We start from the raw sequence: 25,853 nt of genomic DNA on the forward strand, positions 1-25,853 counted from the left end.
ATACCAAACACAAATATAACATAGTTTATATATATTCTGCGAAGGGAGATTTAATGGCTAAGATTTTAGCCCTTGCTACATTCAATGGTCACAAATCTTGCATCACTGTATTCCAGTTGTTATCTCAAGCTTTTTATGTTACCTTTGGGGTCAGCATTTGGAAACAGCCTGTTCCATGGCACCTTGTTTTTGTACGGAAGAGAAAGCAAATAGTTTCTGGCTTTCAAATTGATTATGCAGTTCAAGTCTTCTTGAGAAGGAGATCCAAGTATTCCTACAATTCAATAAAATACAGAAAAGAGTATTATTGTGGAAACAAAGCACTTGAATGCATTTGATAAAGATTAATATCAAGTTTCTTAAATTTGTTATCATTTACTAGATTGGGTGTACTAATAGATGCAGGTGTGTCACTGAACAACCACCTCTCATTTGTGGTACTGAGCACCTTCCACTAATTAAGGTTATTTCACCAGCTGCTGCCTTTCCTGACATTATCCCTGCTCTGGTTACCTCCAGGTTCAACCCCTGCTCAGGGGCTGACTTTGGAAACTGGTTGGAAGCAGTTGCTAGTAATCTGGAAGCTGCATCTTAAATTAACTGGGAGCAACACTGAAGGGAAATTATGGGGCATTCTTTAATTATCTCAAACTAGTTCATATCTGTGGACCAATGGATAATGAAAATTTGTATCAAAGGATGGTACTGAAGAGGAATTTTGCTCTTGTTCGTTTTCTACTTGTTTCTGTGGCGCTTACATCAAGGAGGTTTCTGCTGGATTGTGCCTGGTGGAGGAGTGCAGAGTACTGCATGCAGAGCAGGAGAGGTGAGAACCGGGGAGAAAATCAGCATGAATTTAAAATAAAAATATGAATAGATGGCCACAGCTGGTACCATCAATCAAATCACTAGGCTGGAGAGAAATGGCAATTAGTAGACAAAAGCAGCCTTTGCCTATAGTTATATATAGAAATCTTACCAAGGATGTGGTTCAGCTGATCAAGATAGTGTTTTCCTGGAAAGATGGGTCTGTTTGATAGCATCTCCGCCAAAATACAGCCTACAGACCAGATATCAATAGATTTGGTATAACCCTACAAGTAGAAAGTTGGGGGAAATCACTTGTTGCTAGCATTTGCTGTACTGTTCAACATACTACAATTTAAGAGAGCCAAGATATGGTAATTTTGAAATCCAGAATTCCAGTCCTAGCACTTGTGATGAATCAGAATTTATATAACTGTTCTTGAACAATGAGGCAAGCACTGTGTTTTATAAATATGAAGGGTAAGCACAAAAGTACAGAAGACACTTACAATGCAATCTATGGATGATTACTAATAAGTCAGTCTCAATGTCTATATTTGCTTATCACAGAAAACCACAGTTCAGCCATGAGAAGTTTAGAAGCTGCTTCTTTTGATTTAAGCACAACTTCCCATGCTGTTGGGACTGAGACCTACTATTAAGCTTAGCCACAATTAGTCTTAACAAGCCAACGTCAGTAGCAATAGTGTCAAGCTGCCTTGTTTTAAACTAGCTGTAGTTAAGAATAACCACAGTTGGTTGGTTCAGAATATTATGAACGGTCGCTAAGTAAAAGCTACCAGATTCCTTATCGTCATGTAGGAACAAAAAAGGGGAGGGGAGCATGTAAGCCTGAGGCTCACTACAGCCATTTCCTGCTTATTCACATCATGCTAAACTATGCTTTATCATAAGGTGCATATCAAACCATTGCTTTCAGCTGGACTCACTTGCACTCACCCTGACATGTGTGCATGGGAATGCAGTCTTAGAAACATAAAATACAAACTTTATCTAATTGTTACCATGTGAAACCCACAAAGATTACTCTTATTTTTTTTTTATTCCAAGCCCTAAAGCCAGTGCAATCTTTTGATATAGACAAAGTACAGTGGTACCTCGGGTTACATATGCTTCAGGTTACATACGTTTCAGGTTACAGACTCCGCTAACCCAGAAATAGTGCTTCAGGTTAAGAACTTTGCTTCAGGATGAGAACAGAAATCGTGCTCCGGCGGCGCGGCAGCAGCAGGAGGCCCTATTAGCTAAAGTAGTGCTTCAGGTTAAGAACAGTTTCAGGTTAAGTACGGACCTCCAGAACGAATTAAGTACTTAACCCAAGGTACCACTGTATCAGGAAACTCTGACTTCAATGATTGCTGAGTTAAGCAAGCCACACACTTAGCCTGAGCTGCTCATGTGTTAAATGGTACTAACTTCTAATTTCATATGAAAATAAACAGCATATTTTGCACACAAAGAGATGATACAGAAATAATTAAAAACCAGACAATATGGATTTCTGAAGTGCCCTAGAACTTTGGATGCGTAAGATTTGAGATATACATGTTAAAAGAATGGACAAGTATTAGAACATGGTCCATTGAACTTTTTTGGGTTTATGTGAGTTGGAACCCACTACTACTAAGCTTCAGACTGCCTTAATTCCCACTTGCCTGCTTCTGCAAACTAGGATGCAAACCCACAACTGTGTGTTCCACTGTGCTCTGCCAGTTTAGACAGCTCCCGTCTCTCACCAGTGATAATTGCATGCCTGCATATGTACACTTTCTTCCAGGGATTAAAATTCCAAACGAATGCTGGGCTGCTAGTTTATTTCCTATCATACTCACAGTTCCATTCCAAAGCTAAAAAGTAGCAGCATTAGGTACTGTGGCCTCAATTTGGTAATTATATAAAAAGCCATACGCAAGCAGCTTCATCTCTCAGAAAGCAACATAAATTTCAATGATAGGCAATCAAGAATTTCTACTTGAAGTCAAAGCTAGCTCTGGTTTGCAGCACAGTTGGTTAAACACATAATCAAGACATTCAACTGAGCCAGCAAACTCTCATATGGCTACTGTCAGTGAATTAAATATCAGGGTGCAATTTGTTCATGTACAAATTTTAGGATTTAATTGGATTTTCCAGGAGCCACATTGTAGTGGAACGCTCTCCCAGCAGATGTTGAACAGATAAACAGCTATGTGATTTTTAAAAGACATCTGAAGGCAGCCCAACAACAACAGTAGTAGTAGTAGTAATAAAAATAAGAATAACAATATATATTATTATTTGTTATTAAATATTTCAAGCACCATATGAGGCACTCTTCCATGCATAGCTCTTACTTTAGAATTCAACATGATTTCAGGAGCTCTGTACCAACGCGTAGCTACATATTCTGTCAGGAACCCAGTGTGATCATGATCTGGATCTGCAACGCGAGCCAGTCCAAAGTCACAGATCTAATATCAAATCAAAAAAAGATGTTATAGGAGGGACAGCTTTCTCTTTATTTTTTGTCACATCAATATTCCTAATCAAGCAAAAATTCATGCATTGCAGGGGATTGGAGTAGATGGCCCTCGAGGTCCCATCCAACTCTATATTTCTATGATTCTATCCTCAAAAACCCTCTCAGATTTTCAATCTGCAATAAAAACTGTATATGTGCTTTCTGTCTTTTAGAATCTGCAGATTAGCTGTCCCATGGCAACAAGAAGGAACATTTACAGGTTCCATTCTTTAAGGAAATGGAGATAACATCTGAAGAAAAAAAGTGAACAAAGCTTCAATCCATGCATAAACAACTTTTGTGTGTGTGCTAAAACTTCGTTGCCAAATACCACAACAATGGTACACATGCCTTTCTAATAGTCTCTGTTACAGCTTAGTTTTTGGGATCTTTCTTGGCATAGAAATCCACTGATTTAAAACAGCGAATGAGTAAGTTTTATATTGACATGGGTACTTTTATATTGACAAAAAGATACTTGCTAACCTTGAGATCACAAGTGGTGTTTAGCAGCAAGTTGGAAGGTTTGAGGTCACGATGCAGCACATTGGCTGAATGGATATATTTTAATCCTCTCAGGATCTGGTAAAGGAAATAACAGATGTGGTCATTGCTGAGATGTTGAGTCTTTAAGAGCTTGTAAAGGTCTGTCTCCATTAGATCTTGCACAATGTATCTGTAAATCGTATTAAGGCAAACAAACCAACATTTTACTACATAATACTGGAGTTGCTTAGCTCCCGAGTTTTTTAAAATTTCACTTCTACATTTTTAGAAGAAAAAATGTGCAACATTGCTGGATGGCTAATCAATAAAGAAGCACATCACCCATAACTAATGTCATAGTCTTACTTAAGAATAGCTCAGTTGGTAGAGCACAAGACTCTTAATCTTAGGGTTGTGGGTTTGATCCCCATGTTGGGCAAGATTCCTGCATTGCTGTAGTTGGACTAGGTGAGCCTCATGGTCCCTTCCAAATCTACAGTTCTATGATTCTAAATTGCAACATTTGCATGGTACAAGGATTGCTTACGAATTGAGAATAGCAAATTGTAATAGGATATGGAATCATGCCAATCAGTTGGGCTCTTGGAAAAATCTGTATGACTGCTTCAAACAATCCTCTCCAGTATGACAACTGGACATGGGGGAAAAGGCTTGCCGTGAACCATGAAGGATAAGAAAGGAGGAGAGGGAAACTCCCCAAAGTGCATACAGTCGTACCTTGGTTTTCGAACAGCTTAGTTCTCGAACATTTTGGCTCCCGAACACCGCAAACCCGGAAGTGAGTGTTCCAGTTTGTGAACTAGTTTTGGAAGCCGAACGTCCGATGGGGCTTCCACGACATCCTGCAGCCAATCAGAAGCTGCGCTTTGGTTTGGTTTCTGAACGTTTCGGAAGTCGAACGGACTTCCAGAACGGATTCCATTCGACTTCCAAGGTACGACTGTACAATCAAACCAAATGGAACAATAGAAGGGGGGGGGGGATTCTGTGCAAGTTATCAGTTCCAAACAGTGTCAATGGAAGGGTGGGGGAAGGAGCCAAAATAGACAGAAGTTGAGGGAAGCACAGAGAGAGATGGGGTGGCACAGGAAAGAGATGGGGTATACAAAGAGCAAGCTATGCTACACTTGAAACTCAGTCCACTTTTAGCCTTGGCCCCACCCCACCCTCTGCCAGCATGCAGCCCTCACTCCAGCAGATTACCCACGAGGGATTGAAGTCCTCAACAGATAAAAGGTTCTGTTGCATTACACACAGAAAGACCTGTCCTTAGTACAACTAATAAAACAGCAAGAATCACTGGATGACAAGATCAAGGAAGCAGTCTTTAACATATAATTTAGGATAACACCAAGATAAACAATCAACAGTGAAACAGAGCAGAAAGCTGAAACAATGAGAGCACAAGGGCATACATCTTTAAAGGATACACATCTTTCATCTGTTCAGTTGTTGGAGCTCTGATAATGTCATTGATCCCAATAATATTTTCATGTTTGAAGCGCAGTAAGATTTTGATCTCTCTCAGAGTTCTCTGGCAGTAAGTTTGGTGTTCAAAAGGACTGATTTTCTTTATGGCCACCCGAACTTTATTCACATTGTCATGTGCTGAACTGGAAGAAGAATCGTCAATATTAAACAAAACATTAATGGCATTATCTACAGAACAAGACTCAGGTTATCTAGAAATGCTGACATAGCCTTTTTCAATCATGAAGATAACAAAATTCAATTTATCTGCCAAAATACTGTGAGGTTTCAACACTTTATCATTTTTCTCAGAACCTGTGCTGGCAAGATAATAATGGTGGCATCATAATAACTTTAACCATATTAGATAAAGCTTTAGACACTATGTCAGAAAACATTATTTAAAACATAGAAGCTTGCATTGCATTAGTAGCTTGCATTAGGCCCAGTATACCTGAAGGAGCATCTCCACCCCCACCATTCAGCTTGGACACTGAGGTCCAACTTCAAGGGCCTTCTGGCGGTTCCCTTACTGTGAGAAGTGATGTTACAGTGAACAAGACAGAGGGGCCTTCTTGGTAGTGGTGCCCATCATATGTCAAGGAAATAAACAACTGTATGACTTTTAGAAGACATCTGAAGGGAGGCCTATATTGGGAATTTTTTTATGTCTGATGTTTTGCAATTTGTTATATGTGCTGTAAGCTGTTTTCTTGTATTGTATAAATAAATAAATAAAATTGTATGAATAATAACATTGTGTTGTTGTTGTTGTTGTTAGTACCGTTAAATACTTTTGAACAAAATACAACAAAATTATCCAGATAACAGTTAGTCACTTGCTGCTTTAACTCTCCTCAAAGTTTTTTCAGGATGTGAAAAGCAGTAGACAGGAAATTTGTCAAAATATTCACAAGAATAGATGTCTCCTTTGAATATTGGCATTCAAGATCCTACTTTAAAGCATAATTTCAAACTTCATTCCAGATTTCCTGCCTCATTAAAATGTCCATGATTTCAGCTTTAATTAGAAAGATGGCACACCACCTCATGTCTTTGAGAGAAACTTAGCCAATTCAATCTTGCAGGAATTAAAGTAGTCTAAATCTCAGATTTCTTGTTCCACCAAACCTTTATACTGTCCCATTGGTGTGACCAGGGAGAAATAAGGTTTTTTGAAAGGTAACAGTTGCCTGAACAAATGAATAGAACTAAACAGAAAACTGATGTTTTAAATAAGGAAATAAGAGTTAATACCGAAATACAGCAAACAGGAGGACATTATATCAGTAACCAAATTAACCAAATTGATGAGCCAAAGAAGAGAGAGGAAGAATCATTTTATAATCCAGTATATGCTTGACAGGTTAGAAAAGAAGCCATTCCTCTTTACTGAACAAGGCACTGGTCACTCAGGCTGAACAATGTCCTCGCCATTGCTTTTTTAAAGCTTAGATACTCTGGGACCTGGGTTAAATTTTCCATTAAATTAAAGCCTTTTGTCACGTAACATATTAAGTCCCTATGTGAACTACTTCAACAAAAAAGGACTACAAAAAAATCAAATATTTATTATAGATGCAATTCCTATTCAGGCAATGTTTTAAAATGACAAAGTGCTATAATTTATTATATAAAAGTTATACGCATAATCCTGAAGTTAAGAGCTTTTCAATCATGGTTTTCTGGAGAGAAACAAACTGTGAGTGTTTCAGACAATGCTAAATATGGTCTATAGTTGTGTATATCTAGCAAAATTTAATGTATGACAAAAGGTCACCAAAATAAAAAACTAGATATATAGCATATTAAATCACATCAAAATATTCTGTGAATATTATACACAGAGATATCCAATGTATAAGGATTAACGAAAAGCCACTGAAAAGAAATATTCTACATCATTAATAAATGAAATGCGTCAACTTTGTAGTATGACTGCACATACAGAGAGAGGAAAGCCCATCTGTTGATAATATTTCCACATATTTTACTGGGAAAAGCATTCCATAACTGGGGAGCCAAGACTGAGAAACCCTTCATCCAGGAAAGCTAGAGAAGGCATGGTAATCAACTGAAGGCTATCTGTCAAAGAACCTAACATAAGATAGGCATAAAGGGAGATAGGCAGTCAAAGACTCATAAAATTGTAGAATTGGAAGAGATCCCAAGTGTCATCTAGTCCAACCCCCCTGAAATGCAGAAAACTCAACTAAAGCATCCATGACAGATGACCATCCAACCTCTTCTTAAAAACTTCCAACGAGGGACAGTCCACAACCTCCCAAGGGAATCCGACTGTTCCACTGTCAAACAGCTCTTACTATCAGAATTTCCCCCCCTGATGTTTAGTTGTAATTTCCGGAGCAGGAGAAAACAAGCTTGCTCCATATTACATGTGACAACCATTTCAATATTTGAAGATGGCTATCATATTTTCTCATCCTCTGCACACATTCCAGCTTGTCAATATCCTCCTTAAATTGTGGCACCCAGAACTGTACACAGTACAGTATTTCAGCTGTGGTCTAACCAGCGCAGAATAGAGTGGTACTATTACGTCCCTTGATCTGGACATTATACTTCCGCTGCTGCAACCTAGAATAGAATTAGCTTTTCTTACTGCTGCAAAACAATGCTACACACATCCTGGCCCCAAGCTGTAAAAGGCGCCAGAAGTCAGAATCGGGCCTGAAAACAGATTGAGGACCAGTACAAGTGGTGTAGTATGATCATAATGCCCAATCCTATTCAGAAATCTAGCTGTTGTATTGTAAGCTGATTGCAGTTTGTGATCTGTCCTGTAATGAAGTTCATTACAGTAGTTTATACTTGTGACTTAGCATGTAAACTGCACTTGCACTCAACAAACTGTTATGCACTTAATGCTTTGTGCTTGTGAAGTAAGTAGAGTCAGTAATGTCATGCATGGATACACTGCTTAGTGGCAGGTAACTTCTATGCACATGGAAGAGTAGTACACCTTGGCAATGCCTTTTTCTGTGGGTTCTGCTTCCTCACTCACTCACTGTGCCCCTAGGTGCATGGGCACAACCCTTTTACCACTGGACTCTGCTCCTACTGCATGGGCTCCACAACTTTACTGCTAGGCTGTACCCCCCCCCCCCAAGTGTGCACAGGTGTACTGCAGGCTGGGGTTCCAAAAGGACTCCAGCTCCTGGCAATATGAAAAGGACTGGTTTTTAAATCAACTTACCATGGGAAGGGGGAGGGAATGGATACAGTGTGGGAAGCAATATTTATCATTGTCAACAAGGCCCTGAGCAAAAGGCAGTTAGCAGAAGTGCAGGCCTTGGCAAAGCAAAGGTAAAGAAGCACCTAGGGTTTAGTGAGTGTACATCAGAAAGTGCAGAAGGTGCTTTGCTAAAAAGACTGCAGAGAAGAAAATGGGCAAAGTTGGTTAAATCTTGATTTTCTTCAGAGATGCTTCAAGAATTATATTTTAAAAAGCCAGAACAGGAAGCAAATAATATAGGATAGGGAGGAGTTGATGGTGGACGTTTAGACCAGATGCAGCTAGAAGGACCAATGACCTGACTCAGTATGAGGCAACTTCTTACATTCTTACAGAGTCTAAGGTGTAGGCAGAAGATAACACTTTCAAGAGGACCACAGCCATTTACAAATCATAGAAATAGCAAGACACAGAAGAGGGAAGGAAATGGGGGCTAATGCCAAGACAGATTTCCACAGGAAAAGGGTCAGAGAGTTCTTAAAGAGTTCTCAGTGGAGGTTGAAAAGAAGTCAGTGTAGAAGAGAATGTGGGGGAAAAGCTGGGTCAATGGGGTTATTTGTATGAATGCTGAATCACCAGCGAAATTGGAATATTGTCAGGAGGGAAAGGGGAAAGCCATATGAGGCATGGCATGAAAGCTGAAGGGAGGTAGCATGGGAAAATGGCAATATACCACAGCAATCCAGAGATGCAAAGGAAATATAAAAGATGAATTTTGAAGGTTGACAGCAGTGAAAAAAGCAAGCAACCAGGAGCTGAAATGGCAGGATTTTGCAAAGAAGCCAATTCTGCCATCACATCAGCCAAGTCAGGATGAGTGGGAGGAGAAGAAACTTCAAAAGAGGAGAGCAGCAACAGGGACTGTGTTGGGGGAGGGGAGCCAGATTATGGTGCGTGCAATGAGCTAGAGGGAGGCAAGAAAGTAACATTCCTAATTATCACAGTCCACAAGAAGAGTTCATCTAGAATATTTCAACTCAGCCCTGTGGAGCCTTCAATGGGAAGTTCCTTAGGGATCTATCCTATCTCCTATGCTGTTCTACATCTACATGAAACCGCTGGTGGGGTTATCCAGAGGTTTGGAGTACGTTGTCAGCAGTATGCTGATGACAATCAGCTCTATTTTTCCTTTACACCTGCAGGTGAGGCAGTGGAAATGCTGGATCTTGCCTTGATAATAGAATGGATGAGAGCCAACAAACTGAAACTCAATCCATATAAGACTGAGGCACTGTTAGTGGGTGGTTCCTTAGATTGGACGGCTTTGAGGCTGCCTGCTCCTGATGGCGTTACACCTCCTCTGAAGGAGCAGGTTCATAATTTGGGAATACTCCTGGATCCTTTGCTGTCACTTGAGATGATTTTCTGAGGCCCTTTTTCGTGTGCCTCCTCCACAATAGGTCTGTAGGGTGGCAACACGAGAACTGGCCTTTTCTGCAGTGGCTCCCCATTTGTGGAATGCTCTCTCTAGGGGGGCTTGCCTGGAACGTTCATTATACACCTTTAGGCACCAGGCAAAAGCGTTCCTCTTTAAGCAGGCCTTTGGCTGACTGACATCCAATGCCCTATTAAAATGTGGTGATCATGGGGGGGACACAGACGGACGTTATTGGGTTGTTCTTGTTCTTATTTTGAGTATGTATTCTGTGTTTTTATATCAAGATTTTATCCCGTGAACCGCCCTGAGACCTGCGGGTATACGGCGGTATACAAATTAAATAAACAACTACTACTCCTGGCTTCAAATCACTTTTGTTGTGGAGTTATCTTAAGTGATTCAAGCAAAGTCACAGAGTTAGCCCCACACTGGTCCTGAACATGTTTACATTAACACAACCTTCCAACAATTTCTTTGCTTTAGAGCATGTGCATAAGTTTATGACATCTTTACATTTAATACTGACATTTCTACTTCTATAAACTTTATTCCAATCTCATTACTGTAACACTAAGACACGATCAAGGCTTTTCTTAAGTATTCACATTATGGTCACTTACTGACTGCAGTTGAATGGCTTATGCCTATACTTTAGTTTTTAACTATATTAAACTACAGTTTTCACAGTTTATATTCACCTATACAGTTTTTAAAGGAATAACCCATTTGGTTTTTTATCACTAAAATAAACATCCAACAAGTTATTTTTATTTAAAAAAATGCATTCAAATGTGATTTAAATCAGTGTTATTTATTGCTTAACAACTGCTCACATGCTAACTTTTATTAATATTGCTTTTTCTTAAAAAAAGTTCCCCTAGGGCAGAGTACACTGCGCAATGTTCCTAAGGGGGAAAAAACTTTTCTTAAAAGCGCCTGATGCAAAGTGCTGCTGAGCATAGACTGTGAGCAAAATTATTTCCTCCTTGTTCACAGATACTACACTGTCTGAAAAGTGGCTTAGGGTGAGACAACAGGCAGACATTTGAATGAGAAGAAATGATGACTCTGGGTTGGCTGGTTTCCACAATACTGTACCTGGAAGACCAAAACAGTGCCAGTCACCACCTGTTAAGCTGTGTAGAGCAGCGGACTGCACCCACCAAAGCCTTCATAACACACACAAGTGCACTACACCGCAAATGCAATCACTGCACCTATGTTAATTTCCAGCCAGCTAGTGAACCTAAACCTGTCCCATTTTTGATGACTTATTGCGTATTTACTTCTTTCAGAGTTTCTGGCCAGTGATGCCTACAAAGAAGCCATTAGGCGATGCTAGGCTACATAGAATAAACTGAAGAAAGTTCTAGGGCAGCAGTTGCCTAGTCTTAAATGGAGTGGGAAAGGTGTGTACATGTGAGAGATACACTCTGACTCCAGTGGATAATATTTAATGTCAAATTTTGTTTAAATATTTATTAACTTTCACCAACTATATTCCATTACATGTTTCCTTAAAAAAAGAAAGCTCATTCACTGCAAGACTAGTATGTTTATGCTGCAGTGAAGTCCCTGAGACTTAAATACTTTCAATGCACTTATTTTAGTAATAATGAATCACACAAAAACTGAATCTCAGTTTTGTACACTTCTACCAAAAGCAGTTTAAGCAAAAAATGTGGTTTTATCACCACTTGGTTCTGATTTTTTTTGTGCACAATGAGACTTTGCCTACATATGCACCACTACCTCTCATCCATCATTATTCGCTGTACACTGTATGTTGTTTCGTAACAACATATGGATATTTAAATAAGATACATTCAATCATTCTCGCAAATTTAAAACACTACTGATAGATACCAAGTTACGGTAAGCCAGAGTTCTCCTGCACTTGCTACAATACATTTGGCAGAGCAAGAATAGAGAAAATGCCAGCAATGATCAAACAGCAATATAGCTTAGACAACAATGTCTTGCACCTTACTGCCACAGCTTCTCATATCCATATTTTGACAGATATATGACGATGTGAGTTAACCAGCACAATACACATGCAACAGCAAATTGTTTTCTTCATACTTCCGATAAGTACCAACTAAATGTGACAAATGATGGCATTTGATCCATCATTTCCTCCCAATTTTCGATCTTCCACTTGCATCTCCATCTCTTCTTGCTCATGACAGCATACTGTCAGTGGCAACCCACCACAAGTTATTAATGCTAATTAAATCCAACCAAGGATCTCTTCTCTCACTTTTCCCTAAGACAAAATAAATTGGGAAACAGATGTCACCTTGCTTTTACTCTTTCAGCAATGAGAAATCAGGTAGCTCCCTAGCTTCTAGAGGCATCCCATGCCCTCCCAGAAAGCTCCCACACTACATATACAATCAAGTCAAATATATCAGCTAAGCCACAACACACAAACACTATCATTTTGTTTCATGTTCACAGTGATATAATTATTGAGCTCTTGGCTTTACATTTTATATTTATATTGTTTTTATCAGTATAAATTACCTAGGGTGCTGTTGGCCAAGGAGAGGCGACTCATGAACGTTACAAACTATAATAAAGAACAATAATTTCAATTTATATACTACCCTATTACCTACAACAACAGCTTCCACATTGCTCAACAGAAAACACAGGGAACAGCCATAGCTCAATGATAAAAGCACCTACTTTGCATGCAGAAGGTCCCCACAGTTCAATCCTCAGCATCTCCTGGAGTCCAGGTAAAGCTGGGAGAAACCTTTGTCTGAAATCCTGGAGAGCCAACTGCCAGTCTGTGTAGACCAGGGGTAGGCAACCTAAGGCCTGGGGGCTGGATGCGGCCCAATCACCTTCTCAATCTGGCCCGCAGACGGCCCGGGAATCAGAGTGTTTTTACATGAGCAGAATGTGTCCTTTCATTTAAAATGCATCTCTGGGTTATTTGTGGGGCATAGGAATTCGTTCATCCCCCCCCCCAAAATATAGTCCAGCCCTCTACAAGGTCTGAGGGACAGTGGATTGGCCCACAGCTGGAAAAGGTTGCTGACCCCTGGTGTAGACAGTACTGAGCTAGATGGACAATAGATCTGACTCGCTATAAAGCAGCTTCCAATGCTCTTATTGATTAAATGGTTTGGCAGAGAAGAGGTGGTTTAAAAAAGAAATCCAGCCCTTTGCATATACAATTCTGTGCACATTTACCTAGGGGTAGTCCACTGAAGTCACTGCTATTTGCTTGTAAAGTAAACATGCACAAGCTTGAGTTGAAGAGCTGCACTTTGTAAATCTACACTTACCTCTGAGCAAGGCTCGTCTACCAACAGACACTGCCTCCCTAAGGAGCCCAACACAATCTAAATACCGTGCACCAATGCTCACTGCAGGTGCTGTACATACACACACAACAGGATTTCAGCATAAAAGTGACACTGTGGATGGGCTGCAGCAAGTCATCTTTGCAGGGTGCAGGAGCCTCTGAAAAACTGGGAGGCAGAGGAAAGTGAGAAGGAAAATCCAACGACTAACAGGTCAGTGTGCAAGCGTTTTTTATTCTCTTGGATCGCACTGCAAGCTGTACCTTATACTGAGCCAGAAAAACAGGAAAGGATTTCTCTCTCTCTCTCCCATACATAAGGCTGCGGTCCTGTTTCCCTTTCTTGCCCTTGGGTACTCACTCTCCGCACATAGGCTTACTTCCTAGTAAAACACGCGCAGAATGGCACTGCAGGCGTCGGGCTCTGCAACCTCTCGGCCCCGATCTCCATCGCATGCATGCTTTCATTCCGAAGGAAGGGAAGGGAAGGTCCCTCGTTGCAGCGCTGGTGCGCAGCGCCCTTAACCCCGTAAGCCAAGGGCGCTTTCTTGCATTAAAATAATAATAATGCTGAGGGGGAAATTCAGCAGCAACAGCAAAGGGTGAAAGGGGGGGGGAGAGAGAGAGAAGTGGAAGCAAGAGGAGAGAATTAGCGCCTTCTTACCAGACCATCCCGTAAGCTCCTTCCCCGATGTAGGAGAGGTTGGTGTAGCGAGGCCCCACGTCGAAGATCTGCCCTCGCACCATCTCCGGGCCCCCGGCGAGGCTGGCACAGCTGCCCGCCGCTGCCCCCGACACCGCCGCCATGTTGTTGTCCGTGAGGGGAGGAGGAGGAAGAGGAGGGGAGTGGGGGTGAAGAAGGAGGGGGAAATGAGAGGGAGGGAAGAGGAGAGGAAAGGCGACAAGGGGCTGGACTCCACCCTCCCCTTGCCCGGCAGGCCGTGTCTCTGTGTGTGTGAGGAGAAAGAGAGCGAGAGGCACACAAGAAGGACCGGCCCGCCGGCGCCGCCGCCACACAAACCGCCAGCCGCTCTCTGAGGAGCCGCTGAGGGAAACGGGGCGGGGCTTAGGTGGGGCGCGCGCACGCGACACTGAGAGAGAGAGAGAGCGCGCGCAACGGCCGGCGAGGAAAATGGGGCGGCGCAGCTGAGGGGAGGTGGGCGGGGCCTGCTCCAAACCAGTATAAGCTGCAAAAGGGGACGGCGGGGGGGTGGCTTCCTCGCCCGTCGCGCGCCGAGGCGAACTGGGCGGGGTTTGAAGGTGGGCGGGACGCTTAAGGGGACGAGCCGCAGCAAGCAGGCGCCGCCGCGAAAGGGGCGTGGCTTCGGCTTCACGGCTTGCCTGTGGGGGGCGTGGTCTCCGGCGGGCAAGGCGTGGCCTCTGCGGGGACTGCGGTAACTTCAGAGCCGCAGAGGAGGCGGGGGAGGAGGAGGAGGGAGGGAAGGAAGAAAGCTGTGGGTCACGTGATTGCTTAAACAGGCTCCTGTTCCCATTCGCGGTTAAGGTGGGTTCCCACTCTGAGACGGCTGCAATCTCATGCATACCTGCCTGAGAGGGTAAACTGTACCGCGCTAGGGCTTGCTTCTGAGTAAACTGGGATGGGAAAATGCACGTGGCAAAGTAGTTTTAAATTAAAGCTTATGCTTCCTAAAAATCGTGGAGCCATATTTCTAAAGTTTTTCTTCGGGTAGCTAAGCGGGTTTGAGCCACACGTGGGGGTGGGGGGAGGATTTTAATGGATCCTTGATGGCCCGATTAAAGAAATAACCACCGGCAAACCCAAAGCACCTATTGTCTAAACCGCAGCCGACATCTTGACATATGGACTGTCTTATTTAAATCTATTACGGATCCATTAGAGCTGCAGGAATGCTCGTGATTTGTTTTTCAATACATAGGTAAAGGTAAAGGGACCCCTGACTATTAGGTCCAGTCGTGGCCAACTCTGGGGTTGCGGTGCTCATCTCGCTTTACTGGCCGAGGGAGCCCGGCGTACAGCTTCCAGGTCATGTGGCCAGCATGACTAAGCCGCTTCTGGCGAACCAGAACAGTGCACGGAAACGCTGTTTACCTTCCCGCCGGAGTGATACCTATTTATCTACTTGCACTTTGATGAGCTTTCGAACTGCTAGGTTGGCAGGAGCAGGGACCGAGCAACGGGAGCTCACCCCGTCGCAGGGATTCAAACCGCCAACCTTCTGATCGGCAAGTCTGTGGTCTAAACCACAGAGCCACCTGCATCCCATGTATTGAAACCCACGTTTCAATACATGGGACCCTGCCCAATCCACTTTCAAATCATAGCATGCTTCTGTGTGCATGTGAAAATTCATTGTAAAAGCATAAGAACATGAGGCTGCAGGATCAGGCCAGGGGCCAGCCAGATGCCTGTGGGAAGCCTGCAAACAGACCTGAGTGCAACAGCACTCTGCCCATCTGTGATTCCCAGCACTCAGCATGGGGCGTACTGTTTCCAACAGCAAAGCCAAAAAAGTGTCATGAATTTGTGGCACTTTGGCTTATAAAAGGTACAGCATCTTGATTTTTTGAAATAAAAAAATATTGTCAGTTGTCTCAAATCAACGCTGTAATAACCACAGCTCATATCCATGCCTGCAAGAATGCTGTTAAAAAAACAGACACCGTGCTTGAAGGCACTGCAGTGGTACAAAAGCCTGTATGTGAAGCGTAGATCTTCCTGCTTTTTATATGGCATCAATTCCACCAGCTAATTACAGCTTGCATCTAAGCTCGCATATTGCATGGTAAAAAAAGAGAACATGCCAGCACTGCCTCATGGTGCAGCTGTGCTATGAAATGTGTGCCACTCGGCTGAGAGACCAGCCACTTTGTGCTCTCCTTGAATTCTTTTTATTCCAGCTGGTCCTTATAACAACATTGTAACTAAGATCTAGTTTCTTGCTTCTCTCTCCCCACCCCCAAACTGACTTTTTCCCTTTAGTGGTGCCTTTTAAGATTGTACGCCTGAGGTTACAGCAACTGTTTATTCAGCTTTATTAAGGAAAACATTTCAGCTAAAGGAAAAGACGAAAACTGTTATTAGCAGCACAGATTTGAGACATGCGTCAAATTCACCACCCCATCAGAATTTACGTCACCCAGTGAGCTTTGTCCCTGAGTGGAGATTTGAACCCTGGTCTTCCAGGTCATAGTCAAAACACTAATTATTGCGCTATACTGGATCTTATTCCAGGCATTGCAAGCCTGCTGTCCTCTAGCTGTTTTGTACAGCAAGTCCCATCTTCCCTGGCCACTGACCACCCTAGCTGGGGTTGATGGGAGCGGGAGTCTGAAATCATCTGTAGAGCACCATACTGGCAACTCGACAGTGCAAAAACAGATACTGATTGTATGGATGATGCTGTTCCCTTGTCATTTTAGCAATCAGATCACAAAAATTAAGTGTTTAAATCCACAGCTCATAACTGCGCACATTCAGCTCTTTATATCCAGTGCTTTGTTGTAAACCATTACAAAGAGATAGCTACATGGTTTTCACAGAGAAGCTTCCAAATCAGCAAGCAGCATATTAAAAAAGACAGTAAAGGTAAAAGGTAAAATACCCTTGGATGGTTAAGTCTAGATGAAATTGACTATGGCAGTGATGGCCAAACTTGGCCCTCCACCTGTTTTCAGACTACAACTCCCATCATCCCTAGCTAACAGGACCAGTGGTCAGGAATGATGGGAACTGGAGGGCCCAGTTTGGCCATCACTGGACTATGGGGTGCGGCGCTCATCTTGCTTCAGGCAGAGGGAGACGGCATTTGTCCGCATACAGTTTTCTGGGACTTTCTGGCCAGCATGACTAAACAGCTTCTGGCACAACGGGACTCCGTGACAAGTGCCAGAGCGCACCAAAACACCGTTGACCTCCCTGCTGTAGTGGTACCTATTTATCTACTCACACTGGTATGCTTTCAAAATGCTACGTTGGCAGGAGCTAGGACAAAGCCATGGGAGCTCACCCCATCACACGGATTCAATCTGCCAACCATACGATCAGCAAGCCCAAGAGGCTCAGGAAGATAGCCTCTTCTGAGATGATGCCTCCTACAACATTTGTGTATCATGAAAACACATTAGCTACCACTTTCCTCCAGCAAAATTCTATACCTCTCCCTCTTCTTAAACTTGACAACAGTCTCAGTATTTTTTGGCTGATCATCTCAGGGTGGAGAAGGCTGTATAGACCAATAGTAACACCACTAACTTCCCCCAGGAGCAAACTGGCAGCTATTGCAGTTCTTTGAGTACAGGTGCAATCTGCTGCAGATTTTATGTTATAAATCGCTTTTAAGAGGTCTGTTTTGGCCCTGAGGGGTGGTCTGAAAAACACACGTTAAGTTAATGAAATAGAAAATAAGTAAAACATAGTCTAAAAGACCAGCAATTCAGAGAGAGATAAACTCGCTAAGTGTAAATCTAGCCACCCCAAGCACCTGTTTGCTCTAACCGTTTCCCAACGCGACAGAGTAGAACAGCATGAAACAGGTCCCCCCCCCAGCAATTTCTTTTTTTAAAATTGGTCAGGAACATGAAGGGGGGGGGGGAGAGAGAGATCACAGATGACAATGTTACTTGGTACAAAAATATTTTTCATCCTCTTATTACATAATCGGAGCAGCTTTCACGTTGAGGGGGAGGAACAGATGGCGAAAACTGCGGTGCTGCTTATCATTCAGCCCTTGTAGGCCCCATAGAAGTGAATGGGTCTTACATGCATCGAAGCACCTGCAGGACTGCAGCAAGAAGTCAGCCTGTTGTGTTACTTACATTTATAGACCACCTCATCTGGAAAGTCACAGGCTACATGGGCAACACCCTACACCCTCAAACCAATAGAGAGTAATGGGCTACAATCCAAAAGCTGCTAGAGTTTGCGCTAATGGACTGGTGAGCTTTAATATTGCGCAACAGAGGAACCCAAGCTCAGCAGTTGTGCTTGCAGAAACTCACTGTGCGCAACCAACTGCACCATCTATTGTGCAACAAAGTTACAGGCAACTTGCTTGTGCACTCTCTTGTGCAAATATACGCCCCGGTGTATTTAACTTGGTGCTACGTTGGATAAGGTAAAGGTAAAGGGACCCCTGACCGTTAGGTCCAGTTGTGACCGACTCTGGGGTTGCAGCGCTCATCTCGCTTTATTGGAGCCGACCTACAGCTTCCAGGTCATGTGGCCAGCATGACTAAGCCGCTTCTGGCAAACCAGAGCAGCACATGGAAACACCGTTTACCTTCCCGCTGGAGCGGTACCTATTTATCTACTTGCACTTTGACGTGCTTTCGAACTGCTAGGTTGGCAGGAGCAGGGACCGAGCAACGGGAGCTCACCCCATCGTGGGGATTCGAACTGCCGACCTTCTGATCGGCAAGTCCTAGGCTCTGTGGTTTAACCCACAGCGCCACCCACGTCCCGCTACGTTGGATAGAAACACATTTATTGTGTTGGCCAACCACATGCCTCTGGGAAGCCTACAAGTGGGGCATGAACACAATCACCATTCTCCCCACTTGTGATTCTGAGGCATACTGCCTGCAACAGCAGTGGTAGAATGTAGCCATCAGGCTGGTAGACATGGAAAGCTTTGCCCTCCATAAATTTGTCTTATTTTTCCCCGAAGCCACCCGTGGCTACATCTGCTGAGAGCACCGTTCCATAGTTGTGTGAAGAAACCTTCTTTGGCCTCTCATGAATCTTCCAACATTCATCTTCCCCCATAGGCGCCGACTCCATGGGGCTTGAGGGGGCTCGAGCCCCCTCAAAAAAAATTTGGGGGGGGCTCAGCCCCCCCAATAATCTCGGGCGCCCTTCCAGCAGAGCGCCGGGGGCGGGGGCTCCTGCCTCGCTGCTTCGCAGCACCACCGCCACTGCCCAGGCACTGCCGGGGGGAATTTCCTTCCTCCTGGCGGTTTCAGCCCCCGCGAGAACAGGGGAATCCCGACTGGCCACACCTCCCAGCCAGCCAATCGGCTGGCTGGGGGGCGTGGCTTGCCCTATTTAGGGCCAGAGCCACTTTATTTGCATATTCATGAGCTTATTTATTATTCATGAGCTTTCCCGGCCCCCCCCCCCCAATATTTTTTATAAGTCCGCGTCCCTGTCTTCACCAGACAACCCTGAGGGCTAGTATTTGGGAGGAGAAAAAGCTTCCTGAATGCACAATGCATAATTTTATACGTTTCATCAGATGCGTTACAATTTTCCAATGGTTTTCTAATGTGGGAAGCATTCTCCAAAGGCTGTGGTGGGCAATCTGTGGTTCTCTAGATGTTGATGGACATCCTATCATCCCTGACAGTTTATCATGCTTGCTAGGATCTAGGGGAGGTGGAAGCCAATGATATATGGAGAGCAGTACGTTGACGACTCCTGAAAAGGCATGTTGCACCTTAATCTTTTAGAGAGTCACAGTTCCTCACCTAGGTCTTGGTTTGCATTCAGGAATGAAAACAACACTAACAAGATGTGTGGAAGCCAATGCAGATGACAGAACAGAGGTGCATGAGGTTGTTGGGTGTGGAAATTATAAGGTTTGGCCACAGATGATGTCACCAATGTCCTTAAGCAAAGGCTCAGATTTATTGCAGCCTATGTTTTTCTGGATTACAGCCTTCTTCATCAGATATATGAAAGGTTATTCTCAGCTGACACACAAACACACACAAAAGTTAATATAAAGAGGTGTCAGAAGGCCACAGAACAGAGGAGGTGGTTGGTATCTCTGACATTTCTGTGAAAAGTTGAGATGTGCTGAAGATAAAGGGGCCACACGCATCTGTGTTAATAAGATGCCATTAGACTACGTGTTTTGCTTATCAACAATAAAGTGTAGAAACAAAGTACAATAAAAAAATTTCACACACAAGATTTTGATTTTTCACAGCAAACAAGAGTCTATTTAGATCACATCATGAAAATTACTAAAGCCCTTGAAGCTCATCAACAATATTATGTTCCAGTCTATAAGGATCTCATCGCTCTTTGCCTATCCTGATTATTTTGCAAATTCCAGCATAGAACAATATTCCAGTTACAAACAAACATTCCTGATTCTTCTAATTTACTTGGCAACTCTTGCATTTGTATTTAACACAGTTACCCCATTAATATCTTTGCCGTTCCCTGGAAGAAGTTTCAATACTAGCATAGACATTTATAATGTGGCATAAATTGTTTTGTTTTGACTGTATTTTATTTCAAAAGCTTTGAACACTTGACAGGGGGGTGATTTTATTTTTCAGAAAGAGGAAAAAGTTTATTGACCATTCTACTTTGATAATCCCTACCTTGCCTTTCCCCTCTTTGCCGGAAGGCTCAAAGCACGATCCTTTCAGGTCACATCAATAGCTACCATTCTGTGTGCAGTGGTTCAATACTTAACATTTTTGAAAACAAATTAGAGCAAAGATCAAGTCTCTTGTTTTGGATCAGAAAGTGGGGTTTCTTCTTAGTGGCTTTGAAAAGCAAATACACTAGGAGCAATTCCAGTCTTCAGACAGCAGCTCAAAGTGGTGTCACCACGCTCCTTCCACAGCGATACTTCTTTTTTGAGAGTTTGTAGGTAGCACCACAAAGACAAAGCAAACAGGTAAAAACTTTCTTGCAAAAATAAAAAAACCCACCAGCTGTATGACAGCAGTTGCAACTATGTTTGGTTTCTTTACCTTGTACCCAAAGTCTCTGGGAAGCTTAAACAGGCACAGGTGAATAAAATGGGTATTTTTTGCTACATTTGGGTGCCATGGGTATTAATCTCCCTGCCCCAGTGTCTGTGGGTAGAATAGCATGGGAACAGTAAACCTGTAAAAAACAAAAACAAAAAGTTAAGAGCATTGTCTAGTCCAGCGGTTCTCAACCTGTGGGTCCCCAGATGTTGTTGGACTACAACTCCCATCATCCCTGAGCTCTGGCCTTGCTAGCCATGGATGATGGGAGTTGTAGTCCAACAACATCTGGGGACCCACAGGTTGAGAACCGCTGGTCTAGTCTAAGCCATGGTGCAGGGATGGGAACCTCTGGCACTCAAGATGTTCCTGACTAAAATTCCTATCATTCTTGCACAGGGACTATGCCATCTAGGGATGGTGGGTGTTACAGCCCAAATTTCCCTGGGAACCAAAGGCTGGTTCTAGAGGCTTGATGTAAGCATAAGAATTTTATTATTTATATTCCGCCTATCTGGCTGAGTTTCCCCAGCCACTCTGGGCGACTTACAGCACATAAAAAAATGGTAAAACATTAGACGTTAAAAAATTCCCAATACGGGGTTGCCTTCAGATGTACACATGCAATGAATGAGATAAGAGGAGTAACTGTATCATATCAGACTGCAAGCATGGCAAATAGCCAGTATGGCAGGTAATGGACTGGTCCAGAATCCCATCTTCCTCTTAGCTGCTCGTCATTGCTTGACAAATCCCATCCCTTGTCAAAGAGGAATGTTCAAAATAAGTAATCATTGATGCCCAAATGCCTGGGGAAACAAAATGGCATCAAAATGATGGCAAATTTGGAGCCAAGTAGGCCTTCCTGGGGATGGAGTTCAGGGTGGCTCAGGACCGCACTACCTCAAGGACCGCCTCTTTCCATATGAACCTACACAAACCCTGAGATCATCTTCTGAGGTCCTTCTTCATGTGCCTCCTCCTCAAGAGGTCCGGAGGGTGGCAACACAAGAACAGGGCCTTCTCTGCAGTGGCTCCCCGTCTGTGAAATGCTCTCCCCAGGGAAGTTTGCCTGGTGCCTTCATTACACACATTAAGGTGCCAGGCAAAAACGTTCCTTTTTAACCAGGCCTTTAGTTGATTTGATTGACATCCTATACCCTTTGAAAATGTGTATGGGGTGTGTGTTTTTTGTCTGGGGGGGTGTTGTTTTTTATTTTGATTATGGATTTTGTGGTTTTATATTGTGATTTTATTCTGTAAGCCGCCCCGAGACCTGTGGGTATAGGGCAGTATATAAATTCAATAAACAAATAAATAAAATAAAATGGAGGCAGTTTGTGGAGAAGTCAGGCGGCAGTTAGTTCCAGTTGAGCCAATGGGGGGGATAGAGATAGGCAAATTTGTCAGTTTTGGTTTATTTCAGTTAATTTTTCCATTCCTAAGTTTGTTTCTCCACATTTCCACATCAGTTTGTGATCTATTTTTTTAAAAGGGTGTGAAAATTAACCAGCATTTTTGTGCAAATTTCTATTTACAGTTTCGCCTAATATACACATTTCTGCAAAGCATTTCCTTCTAACATAATGCATTTTTAGTGTCATTGTCACTAATATTTGCAGTCTGCATGAACACTTTAATGCCTGCATATGCAGTTTGGCTGGAGAACTGCTTTGCAAAATTCAGAGAAGTGCAAATTTCAAAGGATGGCCACGTTTCGGTTGACACGTTTCAGAAAAGTGTGCATTAGATAGGTTCACCTTTAAATCTGAACTGAATCAAATTTCAACTACATCCCTAGGAGGGAGATATGCTGTCACCTTTCCCTCTGTCCTAGGCAGGTAGAGTGGTAGAGGATGGGATGTTTTGCCAAACTCACCATGTAACACAGCACCTTTTTTCAATTTCAAGCACCAAAATGCAGATCTGGCGGCATGAAAAAGTAACAACAATAACAACCATAGCTGTCAACCATCCCTTATTTGGCAGGAAACTCCCTTATCCCAGCGCTGTGTCCCGCTGCTGTCCCTTATTGATGATGTCTCTTAAATTTCCCGGGTTGCAAAGGAAGCAGCTCCTCTCCCTCCCTCCCTGCCGACCAGGGAGGAGGGAGGCTCCAACTGTGTTGCTTGGCTGCGTTGCTCACCCAATAAGGAGTCTAAGAACGACTGGGGGGTGGAGCTTGCATGCCTTGTGCCAATCAAATCGGCCGCGTTGCCTGGGGACTCGCCTTTGCTCAGCGCTTCCCAGCAGAGAGGTGACGGTGATTTTCCTTGCTGCATCCCCTTTGCTGGGTTGCTGCACTGTGGGAACCACCACTTGAGGCTTTGTTTGGTTGCTAGCTGGGCTTTCTGCCTTTGGCTCGGAGGGGCTCAGAAGTTGAACATACCTGTGCCCAGAAAATCCCTTATTTTGGCTGCTGATCCCTTATTTTCGAAGCTAAAGGTAAAGGTAAAGGACCCCTGACCATTAGGTCCAGTCGTGGCCGACTCTGGGGTTGCGGCGCTCATCTCGCTTTATTGGCCGAGGGAGCCGGCGTGCAGCTTCTGGGTCATGTGGCCAGCATGACTAAGCCGCTTCTGGCGAACCAGAGCAGCACACGGAAACGCCGTTTACCTTCCCGCTGGAGTGGTACCTATTTATCTACTTGCACTTTGATGTGCTTTTGAACTGCTAGGTTGGCAGGAGCAGGGACCGAGCAACGGGAGCTCACACCGTCACGGGGATTCGAACCGCTGACCTTCTGATCAGCAAGTCCTAAGCTCTGTGGTTTAACCCACAGCGCCACCCGCGTCCCTTTTCGAGGCTGCTGGTCCCTTATTTTCAAATCTGTAAGCTGACAACCATGATAACAACCCATGCAACCATTCTTCTAAGGTGGGTGTAGGGAGCCTCTGGGCTTCCAGACACTGATGAACTACAACTCCCGTAATCCCATGCCATGCTTGCTTGGGCCTGATGGGAGTTGTAGTACATCAACATCTGGCGGGTCAAAGGTTCCCCATACCCACTCTCAGGTAAACTCTGTTGCAAGCTATGAGACATTGCAGTTCCATCTTTTCCAGAATCACTCGGGTGCAGTGGGTTTTCTCTCCCCACTCCCACTTTCTCTCCCAGAAAACAAAACAAAAAACTTGTTGTGACAGCTGGAAAACAATGTAGCTACAATCCAGCTGTGTGGAAGAAACACCCTTTCCACATTTTCTTTTCAAAGCTTTTCTTTTTCACAGTTTGGCAAAGAGAAAGGGTGGATGAAATAACAACTGGGGAGGTGGGGTGGAACCCAAAGTACCGTATTTTTTGCACCATAACACTCACTTTTTTCCTCCTAGAAAGTAAGGGGAAATGTTTGTGCGTGTTATGGAGGGAATGTCTACGGGTGGCATGCCTACGGATTTTCCTCATCTAAAAACTATGTGCGTGTTATGGTCGGGTGCGTGTTATAGAGCGAAAAATACGGTAAATATGATTCTGGTGTCCATGAGTTGGGGAAAAGCACACCATTTGTAAATGAAGCGCAGAAAAGGACAAATGAAACATTTTCGTCGTTTATTCAAACCATCACATCCTATAGCCAGTGATCCCCCCCCCCGCCAATGTTCTCCGCATTTTCTTCCTGATGGTACGCAAATAGGTACATGAGGCACTCTGTGCGAATACTGGAAAAATTATATATATAATATACACATACTATATGATATACACATATTACATATATAATACACACACAAATCCAACCAACCTCATGCAAAAATAAATAACAGGGAATATTGCAGAATATACACAAGCACCATTAGGAAAATCTGTGTGCTTAAAGAAGTTACAATCTGAATAAGCATATAATCATGATTAATAAGAACAGGGGTTACAGTTCATGCACATATCGTAACTATGAAAAAGCTAACAAACCTCTGGCTACCAAAGTACCAGAGCAACAGTTTATAAAAGCCCACCCTTTTTCAGTCTTTGTTATCAGCAGACAGTGTTTAAAAATAAATAGGATTACGTATAAAATGACACACAGAATAAAAACTTCCTTACTTCTAAACATAATTTTTGTTGGGGTTCCTTTCAAGGTTGGTTAGGCAACAGGGCAGAATGAAGGAATGCTGCCAAGATAAAGCAACAGTTAAGTACTCTCAAAGTCATTAATACTGACAACTTGCGGGGGGAGGAATCAGCAGGAGTAGTTACAGAAGAGGAGCATTACTGCTTGTACTTCTGTAGTTATATAATATGCCAAATGCTGGAGAAACGGCTCGACAAAAAGCATGTTGCATTATTAAGCGTAGCAGCTTGATCGTCTCTAGTTTGGCCAAAGCAAAGATGGCCAACAGACTGTCCAGAGAGTGGCCGTATGCTGCAAAATCATCATCATCATCATCGTAATAATAACAGTAACAATAAGGCAGAATTATGTTGTCTGAGAATCTGCTCTTTAAAAATGTAGGATGGGAAGTAGAAAAAAAAACTTATTAAAGACGTGTGGTCAAGTGGTTAATGCTTTTAAGGGTCAAAATACGTGTTTTGGTTAGGGTTGCCATATTTCAAGAGGTAAAAATCCGGGGCACAAAAGCTGGTTTTGGGAAAGCAACGCACACTTCATTGTGTGACATTTTACCGATTTCCAACCGACGATAATTCCATCATTGAAATCCCGGACAAATTCCAGACGTATGGCAACCCTAGTTTGGGTGCCCTGCACAATGATTGCGTTTGGGTTCACACCCTGGTTCCAGAAGTGTGCATTAGCTAGCTTCTCACTAAAATGCAGACAGAAACAAATTCCCCCACCTCCCATCCCTAAGCTGCTACTCTACAAGGCTATGTATTCATATAAATGCTTGCATGGAGGGCTGATTTCATGGCCTTCCTTTACTTCTATAGTCTTCCGCACACTGAA

The 25,853-nt window shown here is 43.3% G+C and overlaps 1 protein-coding gene and 1 long non-coding RNA gene across 3 annotated transcripts in view; both read right to left on the reverse strand.

Moving 5' to 3' along the window:
- MAPK1 (mitogen-activated protein kinase 1) overlaps nucleotides 1-14,331 on the reverse strand; it is a 22,832-nt gene extending 8,501 nt beyond the window's left edge. The window contains exons 1-6 of one of the 2 annotated variants that reach the window (XM_081175052.1): nucleotides 13,923-14,330; nucleotides 5,266-5,448; nucleotides 3,815-4,004; nucleotides 3,162-3,278; nucleotides 980-1,094; nucleotides 143-274 (exon numbers count right to left, since the gene is read on the reverse strand). In XM_081175052.1, coding sequence (XP_081031178.1) covers nucleotides 143-274; nucleotides 980-1,094; nucleotides 3,162-3,278; nucleotides 3,815-4,004; nucleotides 5,266-5,448; nucleotides 13,923-14,065 — 880 coding nt within the window. In that variant the 5' untranslated portion in view covers nucleotides 14,066-14,330. Of the gene's footprint in view, nucleotides 1-142; nucleotides 275-979; nucleotides 1,095-3,161; nucleotides 3,279-3,814; nucleotides 4,005-5,265; nucleotides 5,449-13,922 lie in introns of both variants that reach the window. The other variant, XM_081175053.1, reaches the window with a different exon arrangement.
- Nucleotides 14,332-20,153: 5,822 nt separating this feature from the next.
- LOC308576093 lies at nucleotides 20,154-23,391 on the reverse strand. The gene is made up of 2 exons (XR_014003079.1): nucleotides 21,262-23,391; nucleotides 20,154-21,142 (listed from the first exon to the last, which is right to left on the reverse strand). It is a non-coding gene; the product is annotated as an uncharacterized lncRNA (long non-coding RNA).
- Nucleotides 23,392-25,853: the final 2,462 nt, after the last annotated feature.

This window comes from Podarcis bocagei (genome assembly GCF_964188305.1).
Source record: "Podarcis bocagei genome assembly, chromosome: 16".
NCBI lineage: Eukaryota > Metazoa > Chordata > Lepidosauria > Squamata > Lacertidae > Podarcis > Podarcis bocagei.